Below are 10,821 nucleotides of genomic sequence, written 5' to 3' on the forward strand. Positions count from 1 at the left end.
AAGCAGTCAGCTGGTATTCTCTCTATAACGGAATGGCCAGCACAGTCACCAGATCTCAACCCTATTGAGCTGTTGTGGGAACAGCTTGACTGTATTATTACTGTAAGCAGTGCCCATCAAGCCAATCCAATTTGGGGGAGGTGCTTCAGGATGCATGGGGTGAAATCTCTTCAGATTACCTCAACAAATTGACAACTAGAATGCCAAAGGTCTGCAAGGCTGTAATTGCTGCAAATGAAGGACACAATTATTATTTCAATTAAAAATCATTATTTATAACCTTGTCAACGTCTTGACTATATTTCCTATTCATTTTGCAACTCATTTCATGTATGTTTTCATGGAAAACAAGGACATTTCTAAGTGACCCCAAACTTTTGAACAGTAGTTTACATATCCATCTCTCTTTGGTGAATGAGAACTTTCAATCAATCACAGACTCTATTGCTGTGAGTTTTTGCTTTGGTTATTTGGCTCAGGTGCTGACAGGGGTGCTCCCTGGACACACCTGCTTACCTGAGAAAACCTGACAACAGCTGCCCTGGAAACAATACAGAGCTGCCAATCAGAGCTCTGCTCTCACTAGGCTGGTAACCTAGGTAAGAGATGCTCGGTGAAGATGCCACACACAGCCAGGTCAGGCAGGGTAGCTTGACTACAGACAATCCTGATGCCAGTGACCTGGCAGAGAGCTGGAAGCTAAAGTTGTGAAAACTGCCAATACTGTTATTACAAAGTGATGTTTAGAATCCATGTAAAACATCATGTTTCTTATAGAACAAGACTGTGGGTACTGTATTGGTAGCTTGATTATGTTTGATGCTAATGTGAGAGGCAGGTGAGAGAGGCAACATGTTGATGACCTGCTTTACTCAGAAAGAGAGGAAAAATCATATTCCAGATTCCAGTTATTGTGTCCTTATATATTATGATTTATGACTTTAAACTCTGGAGAGAACATACTCAGCCCACAGGGCAACCTATACAGATGTATAACTTAGTGATTCCACTCTTGGCTCATGGTAAAGGAATATAAATTATATATTTATTTACCCTCCCAGTGATTCAATGGGAACATCCAAAGTGGCACCCTATGTGCTTTTTGATCTGGGCCCTATCAAAACTAGTGTACAATGTAGCAAATAGGGTGCCATTTGGGACAGGTACAATATGCTATTAAACAGCAGCTGTCTACCCAGCAGACATCTTAGAACAATATTATGCAGGTTTCGTATTTTACCTCTTTCTTTGAAAAGAAAAATGGGCATAAAAACACACCGTAAAGTCAGTTAAGAACAAATTCTTATTTACAATGACAGCATACCGGGAAACAGTAGGTTAACTACCTTGTTCAGGGGGAAAACAACAGATTTTTACCTTGTCAGCACGGGGATTCGATCCAGCAACCTTTCGGTTACTGTCCCAATGCTCTAACTAGGCTACCTGCCACCCCATCAATAATCATCATCAATCCACAATCAATGACTAATTTCATAAGCTCTTTCCAGTAACACCTACACTGTCTGAGATGACAGGGAGAAAATATATTGCATATATTGCAAACATATAGGAGGATAAATATATGGCTAGTTAAACACCACTCAGAAGGGGGTGTGGTGGACCTAAAACTAAAATGTATATTTTGTTCATTTATGAATTAATTAATCAATCAATCAAATGTATACAGCCCTTTCTACATCCGCAGTTGTCACAAAGTCATTTTCAAGTAATCCAACCTACTAGTGGCCTGACTGACCAAAAAGTATAGAAAGAAATCCAAAGTGCCCCTCTTTGGAAACAAAGTAGGAGATCTATTGAGAGAGAAAGAGAGAGAGAGAAAGAGAGAGAGAGAGAAAAGGAGAGAGAGACACAAGGAGGGAGAGAGAGAGATCTGCTAAAAGATCTCTAAAGACTATGATGATGACTCACCCGTTATGGGAACTGTGATAGTTAGTCGTCCGTCACACTCCTCAATTCTCCGCAAGACAGAGTTGCTGGAAGGAACCACCCAAATATGCATGGGACCGCCCTACCACCCAACTATGCATGGAACCACCCTACCACCCAACTATGCATGGAACCACCCTACCACCTGACTATGCATGGAACCACCCTACCACCTGACTATGCATGGAACCACCCTACCACCCAACTATGCATGGAACCACCCTACCACCCGACTATGCATGGAACCACCCTACCACCTGACTATGCATGGAACCACCCTACCACCTGACTATGCATGGAACCACCCTACCACCTGACTATGCATGGAACCACCCTACCACCCAACTATGCATGGAACCACCCTACCACCCAACTATGCATGGAACCACCCTACCACCTGACTATGCATGGAACCACCCTACTACCCAACTATGCATGGAACCACCCTACCACCTGACTATGCATGGAACTACCCTACCACCTGACTATGCATGGAACCACCCTACCACCCAACTATGCATGGAACCACCCTACCACCTGACTATGCATGGAACCACCCTACCACCCAACTATGCATGGAACCACCCTACCACCTGACTATGCATGGAACCACCCTACCACCCAACTATGCATGGAACCACCCTACCACCTGACTATGCATGGAACCACCCTACCACCTGACTATGCATGGAACCACCCTACCACCTGACTATTCATGGAACCACCCTACCACCTGACTATGCATGGAACCACCCTACCACCTGACTATGCATGGAACTACCCTACCACCTGACTATGCATGGAACCCCCCTACCACCTGACTATGCATGGAACCAGCCTACCACCTGACTATGCATGGAACCAGCCTACCACCCGACTATGCATGGAACTACCCTACCACCCAACTATGCATGGAACCACCCTACCACCTGACTATGCATGGAACCACCCTACCACCTGACTATGCATGGAACCAGCCTACCACCTGAATATGCATGGAACCACCCTACCACCTGACTATGCATGGAACCACCCTACCACCCGACTATGCATGGAACCACCCTACCACCTGACTATGCATGGAACCACCCTACCACCCAACTATGCATGGAACCACCCTACCACCTGACTATGCATGGAACCACCCTACCACCCAACTATGCATGGAACCACCCTACCACCTGACTATGCATGGAACCACCCTACCACCCAACTATGCATGGAACCACCCTACCACCTGACTATGCATGGAACCACCCTACCACCTGACTATGCATGGAACTACCCTACCACCTGACTATGCATGGAACCACCCTACCACCTGACTATGCATGGAACCAGCCTACCACCTGACTATGCATGGAACTACCCTACCACCCGACTATGCATGGAACCACCCTACCACCTGACTATGCATGGAACCACCCTACCACCTGACTATGCATGGAACTACCCTACCACCCGACTATGCATGGAACCACCCTACCACCTGACTATGCATGGAACCACCCTACCACCCGACTATGCATGGAACCACCCTACCACCTGACTATGCATGGAACCACCCTACCACCCGACTATGCATGGAACCACCCTACCACCTGACTATGCATGGAACCACCCTACCACCTGACTATGCATGGAACCACCCTACCACCTGACTATGCATGGAACCACCCTACCACCCAACTATGCATGGAACCACCCTACCACCTGACTATGCATGGAACTACCCTACCACCCGACTATGCATGGAACCACCCTACCACCCAACTATGCATGGAACCACCCTACCACCTGACTATGCATGGAACCACCCTACTACCCAACTATGCATGGAACCACCCTACCACCTGATTATGCATGGAACCACCCTACTACCCAACTATGCATGGAACCACCCTACCACCTGACTATGCATGGAACCACCCTACCACCTGACTATGCATGGAACCACCCTACCACCTGACTATGCATGGAACCACCCTACCACCTGACTATGCATGGAACCACCCTACCACCCAACTATGCATGGAACCACCCTACCACCTGACTATGCATGGAACTACCCTACCACCTGACTATGCATGGAACCACCCTACCACCCAACTATGCATGGAACCACCCTACCACCTGACTATGCATGGAACTACCCTACCACCCAACTATGCATGGAACTACCCTACCACCTGACTATGCATGGAACCACCCTACCACCTGACTATGCATGGAACCACCCTACCACCTGACTATGCATGGAACCACCCTACCACCTGACTATGCATGGAACTACCCTGCCACCCAACTATGCATGGAACCACCCTACCACCTGACTATGCATGGAACCACCCTACCACCTGACTATGCATGGAACCACCCTACCACCCAACTATGCATGGAACTACCCTACCACCTGACTATGCATGGAACCACCCTACCACCTGACTATGCATGGAACCACCCTACCACCTGACTATGCATGGAACTACCCTACCACCCGACTATGCATGGAACCACCCTACCACCTGACTATGCATGGAACCACCCTACCACCTGACTATGCATGGAACTACCCTACCACCCAACTATGCATGGAACCACCCTACCACCTGACTATGCATGGAACCACCCTACCACCCAACTATGCATGGAACCACCCTACCACCTGACTATGCATGGAACCACCCTACCACCCAACTATGCATGGAACCACCCTACCACCCAACTATGCATGGAACCACCCTACCACCCAACTATGCATGGAACCACCCTACCACCCGACTATGCATGGAACCACCCTACCACCCAACTATGCATGGAACTACCCTACCACCCAACTATGCATGGAACTACCCTACCACCCGACTATGCATGGAACCACCCTACCACCTGACTATGCATGGAACCACCCTACCACCTGACTATGCATGGAACCACCCTACCACCTGACTATGCATGGAACCACCCTACCACCCAACTATGCATGGAACCACCCTACCACCTGACTATGCATGGAACCACCCTACCACCTGACTATGCATGGAACTACCCTACCACCCAACTATGCATGGAACCACCCTACCACCCAACTATGCATGGAACCACCCTACCACCTGACTATGCATGGAACCACCCTACCACCCGACTATGCATGGAACCACCCTACCACCTGACTATGCATGGAACCACCCTACCACCCAACTATGCATGGAACCCGGTGGGGTCTCCGCCAGTGGGAATAATCCTATGGATGTCAATGGGATTTGAGCCCATCATTTTGCCCAAATTCATATTCTGCAATCCTACAGGAAGTGGGTATGAAGGGAGCAGTGCCACAAAATGTATTAACCCAAGAAATCAACGTGCAAACCAAATAGTAATGTCATCATCATACATGAACTATAATACAATTATAACCAACACAAATAATAAAAAATCCCCCAAATAACATTTTGATTTCGTTTGAGATGGCCTGTGATTGGACACTTGAAAAGATTCTCCTATTTCGAGGGGTTGAGTTTTTTCTGTGTGCAGTATTTAATACAGTAGACATGATACATAAACACTGAAACAATAGTGAAAATATACATTTGTGCAGCAGCTTTAAGGACCAACAGCACAACATTTCATAATAATATGCCACTGATGGTTTTCCTGACTTCAAAAATAACATTTGTATTCCAACACAGATTGCCTTTCACATTAAATAGATGTTTGTTTGTTTGTTGTTGTTTATGATATAATAACGTAATCATAGATCTCCCTCTTGTGTCCGCTCCTCTAAGCTTAAACAGATTTGACAATCCGAAAAAGGATCAAATACAACCTGCATGTTTTAGCTGTACAAAAACCATTGATTAATCTAAATTAATTTAATTCAAATCAATCTAAACTTAGACAGAGTGTAGGAGGAGTACCAGTCCGACCGGTAAACAGATACTGTGTTATATGGAGTGTGTATACAGTAGTAGTCTAGAACACCCTGAGTGGGTTGACCATCAGCACTGTCTTCTGTTCACAGCCTGTCCCAGATAGACGTGTACATACAGTATCTCTCCCCTCTTCCCTTCCCTCCGCTCTCTTCCTCCTCTCCTTTTTGTTCTCCCCTTCCTTCCCTCCTTCCCTCCTTCCCTCCTTCCCTCCTTCCCTCCTTCCCTCCTTCCCTCCTTCCTTGCCAGTGTCTCCAGATCAGGGAGTGTGTATGGTGGTAACATTGGCCCAGTCAGGGAAGGTGTTGAGATTGAACATGGCTGCTCCCCAGGTGTTCAGTGCGATGTTGATGGTGATGACACCAACAATGTTCAGAACGAATCCAGCCTTCGCCTGTTGTCAGCGCGGTGAAAAACAGGTAGAAACATGGGTCAGAGACGGAATGATTCACAACCATGTATTCTACTAGCCTAGATCCAAAGTGAATTGCTCCGTTTCACTTCTGGTTTCAATGATTCAATCAATGAATCACATTTACTGTATTTACAGAATAAAACTATTTTTATATCAGCAATTGTCACAAAGTGTTTTTTACAATGAAGAGATGCCCAGACTGAAACAGTGAAACAGAACAATTCAGTTTGGATCCAGGATAGTATTTCACTCTCTACACAAAGTACTGTATGGAGAGGGGTGAGGGGTGAAGGGTCATAGGTCGTACCATGTCCATGACTTTGAGGTTGCCATAAGAGAAGGCGATGGCATTAGGGGGCGTGGCCACCGGCAACATGAAGGCCAGCGAGGCACAGATGGTGCAGGGCAGCATGACGTACAGTGGGTGGAGCTTAATGGCTACGGCCTGGGAACAGACAGACAGGGTCACACATGAGTCAAAGAGGTGAAATTAACATATAGTGTATGCCTAATATGCTGACCAAACCGCTCGCGGGCCTTTAGTTTTCCCGGTAAAATGGAACCAATGGAATAGTCCCAAAAGGAGCACCACTTAAAATGATTGATCTGGGTTTTCTAAGTGGACATGTGTGTTACCATGTGTGTTGCCTGGGTGTGTGTATGTACATTTCTAAGGGATTCTGTCTTACCATAGAGGCCAGTATAGGCAGGAACAGTGTGGTAGTAGCTACATTACTGGAGCACTCAGTGAATGTGGCGGTGAGTAGACACAGGAGGAAGGAAATGGCAAAGGGAGGGATGGACTGCAGGGGGGCCAGACTTTCTCCTAGCCACTGAGACAGACCAGACACCTGCACACAGAGAAAAACATATCCACAATTGTCATCATTTTTGTTTTAAAAAAGAAAACACAGACCGACCGATTCGGACAGACTGACCAACCTACAGACAGACGGTACCTCGCTTCCCCGGGCCAGAGCGAAGCCTCCTCCCAGTAGCAGGAGAATGTTCCACGGCATCTTCTCTTGGACCACGTCCCAGTTCAGCAGGGTGGGAGGGGCCTTCAGTGGCTTTCCTATAGGGACAAGACACACACAGGAGAATGACACCAGGTTTACCATCACGGTCCTTACAGCCTTGATTCCAGGCACTCCTGCAGGAACTTGGTAGTATGGTAACTCAAGACTACAGTCCCGAAGATCTGTGTATTTACATGGTAGTTAGGAAGGTACAGTGTTATTAAAGTGTACAGTATCTCTGTCCAAATCTATATGGGCAGAGATTATACTGTTATGATGTACAGGACTCTGTCCTAGATATAACTGTACTAACTTACTTACATTGATACTCAGGGAGCAAAGGCCATTGATAACTCCAAGACACTAACATGACCACAAAAACACTCTATGCCAGGAATGGAAAACCAGAAGTCAAGGAGCCATGACAAGGCACCTCAAAGTCTGCCTCGCAAACTCTGCTGCCTCGCACTCCAAACTCGAACTCTTCACTAAGTGCCTTTAATCATTGTGACACCCATGTATTTACCAAACACATTAAGCTGCTGCCGTTTTGAGGTAGGAGCTGCATTACTGGAGCACTTCGTTTTGACCTTGGACCTTATCAGGAGTAAGAACACCAAACTCAGTTTAGGTTACAGAGGGAGAAAAAGTTCATATGTATTTATATGAATGAATGAAATCTTATTTTGATGTCAAATCGCCAGTTGGCAACCCATCTCTTATGGCATTAATTGACACAAACAAACATTACAATAATTCACTGTGAAAATTCAGTGATTCTTGTTGTTCCGGTGTTCTCTGCAGTTCGCATTGCATAAAGAGTGAATTAAATGTTTTACATAAAAAAATCTATACATAATAAATAGCAAATAAGGTTATCCAAAAAATAATTATATCCTTTTATAAATGTCCGCCAGTCATTTATTGATTTGAAAGCTATTTGTTTCGGGGAAAGGGCAGAACAGAGAATACAGCCGTGTAGGGCAGGGCTGACCTTGAGGCTAGCGCTATCACGATGCAGCCCTCTGATGTGTCTCGAGTGAGTGAGTGAGTGAGTGAGTGAGTGAGTGAGTGAGTGAGTGAGTGAGTGAGTGAGTGAGTGAGTGAGTGAGTGAGTGAGTGAGTGAGTGAGTGAGTGAGTGAGTGAGTGAGTGAGTGAGTGAGTGAGTGAGTGTGTGTGTGTGTGTGTGTGTGTGTGTGTGTGTGTGTGTGTGTGTGTGTGTGTGTGTGTGTGTGTGTGTGTGTGTGTGTGTGTGTGTGTGTGTGTGTGTGTGTGTGTGAGCCCTGAGAAGTAAGGGTGCTATCAGGACGATAACAAAGCACTGAGTCCTGAAGATTATATCTCTATACCAGGGGTTCTTAAACTTTTTCAGCCTGGGACCAAAATAAGTCATTCCTGGGACCCAAGCTCATGAAAACATGCCCCCTTTTGGGGGCCCTAAGTGAGATTTGTTTTGACGGGCCTCCCCTCCTCGCAAGCAAAAAATGTATAGGCCCCCCTCCTGGCGGCGGAGAGAAAAGTTTTAAAGCTAATTTCCTGCAATTCTACACATTTTGCCATGGCTTATGCGATGTCAATATGATATCTGAGCGAGAGTGATGGCGGCCCTGTGGAGGTCAGGGCCCTTGGGCATGTGCCCTGCTTGGCCGGTCGGTATTCGACCATGACTACTACAAGTTTAGATAGCTGGCTAGACTAATTTACTAATCTAAAAATTGTTCGCTGACATGGCTAATTGAGTGACTGTCAGAGACTGTTGTCCCGTGTGGCTCAGTTGGTAGAGCATGGTGCTTGCAACGGCAGTGTTGCGGGTTTGATTCCCATGGGGGACCAGTATGAAAATGTATACACTCACTACTATAAGTTGCTCTGGATAAGAGCGTCTGCTTAATGACTCAAATGTACAACAAAACAATTCTGACAACAAGAGAAACTGCTGATGGACAACCAAATTTCAAAATTGCACCTTGTGTATTCTACTATTCTAACTCTCAACAGTAAGTTGAGACCCAGACTGAGTTCCCCCCAAAAAAATTATGTCACGACCCACCATTAACACGTCCGAAAGGCTGCTCTATACAATAGTATCACAGACAGACAGGTAGACACACACACAACGTCTCTCTCGATCACACACTCGTAAACACACCTATGTACTCTCACCACTCATAGATATATTGACAAAACACATACATGCACAAACGTGCACACACACACATACCATCCTCAGAGTACCCGCCACATCTGGGTAGTTGGGCTGGGATCACAAAGAACAGTGTTGACATCAGGATGGCCACCGTGCCATCAGTGACGTACCTGCGACATAGACATCTACATATAAACAATGTCTCTTGGTCCCATTTCTCAATGTGTCCCTATGTATTGATATGGTAGTTACATGGACATGTACTGTGTAATTACAGTTTATGTCCACATTATATGTATAGCTAAATTGTTAACTTACATGAGTGTAAGAAAGCGGGAAAGAGCAAAGACTGGGATACACAGCTGAAAGCTATCAGATATAAAAAGCGAGGGAGAACCAGGAAGAAGCACAGGGAGTGACTAGTAGACACAACACCCAGAAGTTACAACACAGAACATACTGACATCTATCACTCACGGTCTGTCCTTGTTGAAGAGCACAGTGGCCCAGCCGGGCATGAAGCCTGGTTCTCTGGTGAACCACAGCAGGACCAGCAGAACAAACAGCACCAGAACACAGCCCTCAGCGAAGCACATACTGCCCAGCTTCTTATACTCATTCTTCATCACCCCGTACGCCTCCTTGTCACCATCTTTATTCATCCCGCAGCCAAACGACTTCTTCATGCTGTGGGTGAATGGGCCAAATAGATCGGAGACATATCAGAGATCTCTATATAGTGTCATATAGGTCTCTGAGTCTTATATAGGCGTCTATCTACTTTGTCTATATGGCAATGTCTTGCATAAATGGACAATGAAGTATCTATATAAGTGAAATATGAGCATAAACCATTACCTTCTATTGTTTTACTATGCGTAGTCATTATATTGCATTTTTATGTTTGTGAATGTGTCACCTTTCGACATGGATTGCAGGCACACAATCATATTGCTTCGGCTTCCTGCCACGAGACGGTGTTATGAATATTATTGGCTGTAGATAAAACATAACAGGAAAGAATGACTCACTTGCAGCCCAGGTACATAAACTGCAGCCACAGCCAGGAGATGATCAGCATCAGAACCATGTTGGGGAAGGAGAAACCAAACCAGCTGGCAAAGTTGATGATGTCTCCATTTCCTGGGAACAGCCTGTGGGGAAGGAATGATAGAATGATAGAATTAGAACTAGCATTAGTTACATGAACATTCTAAAGGGTACTCAACTGTAGGTACAACCAATATGGCCGCCGGGCCGGTGCACCCGCCACAAAAAACTGCTTTGAACGGGAATGTGCAGGGAATTGTAATTCTATGGAGGAAGTGACAAAGATGTTAGCTAACTCCCAAGCCAGGGAAGGG

At 46.0% G+C, this 10,821-nt stretch overlaps 1 protein-coding gene across 1 annotated transcript in view; it reads right to left on the reverse strand.

The window, feature by feature from the left end:
* Window positions 1-6,135: 6,135 nt before the first annotated feature.
* The window catches only part of LOC139549778 (solute carrier family 13 member 2-like), a 9,384-nt gene continuing 4,698 nt past the window's right edge, over window positions 6,136-10,821 (reverse strand). Inside the window, exons 6-12 of the mRNA XM_071360539.1 lie at window positions 10,489-10,611; window positions 9,935-10,144; window positions 9,533-9,627; window positions 7,251-7,366; window positions 6,981-7,142; window positions 6,599-6,736; window positions 6,136-6,270 (exon numbers count right to left, since the gene is read on the reverse strand). Of these exons, the coding sequence (XP_071216640.1) occupies window positions 6,136-6,270; window positions 6,599-6,736; window positions 6,981-7,142; window positions 7,251-7,366; window positions 9,533-9,627; window positions 9,935-10,144; window positions 10,489-10,611 (979 nt within the window). The remainder of the gene's footprint in view (window positions 6,271-6,598; window positions 6,737-6,980; window positions 7,143-7,250; window positions 7,367-9,532; window positions 9,628-9,934; window positions 10,145-10,488; window positions 10,612-10,821) is intronic.

Source organism: Salvelinus alpinus, chromosome 22 (assembly GCF_045679555.1).
Source record: "Salvelinus alpinus chromosome 22, SLU_Salpinus.1, whole genome shotgun sequence".
NCBI lineage: Eukaryota > Metazoa > Chordata > Actinopteri > Salmoniformes > Salmonidae > Salvelinus > Salvelinus alpinus.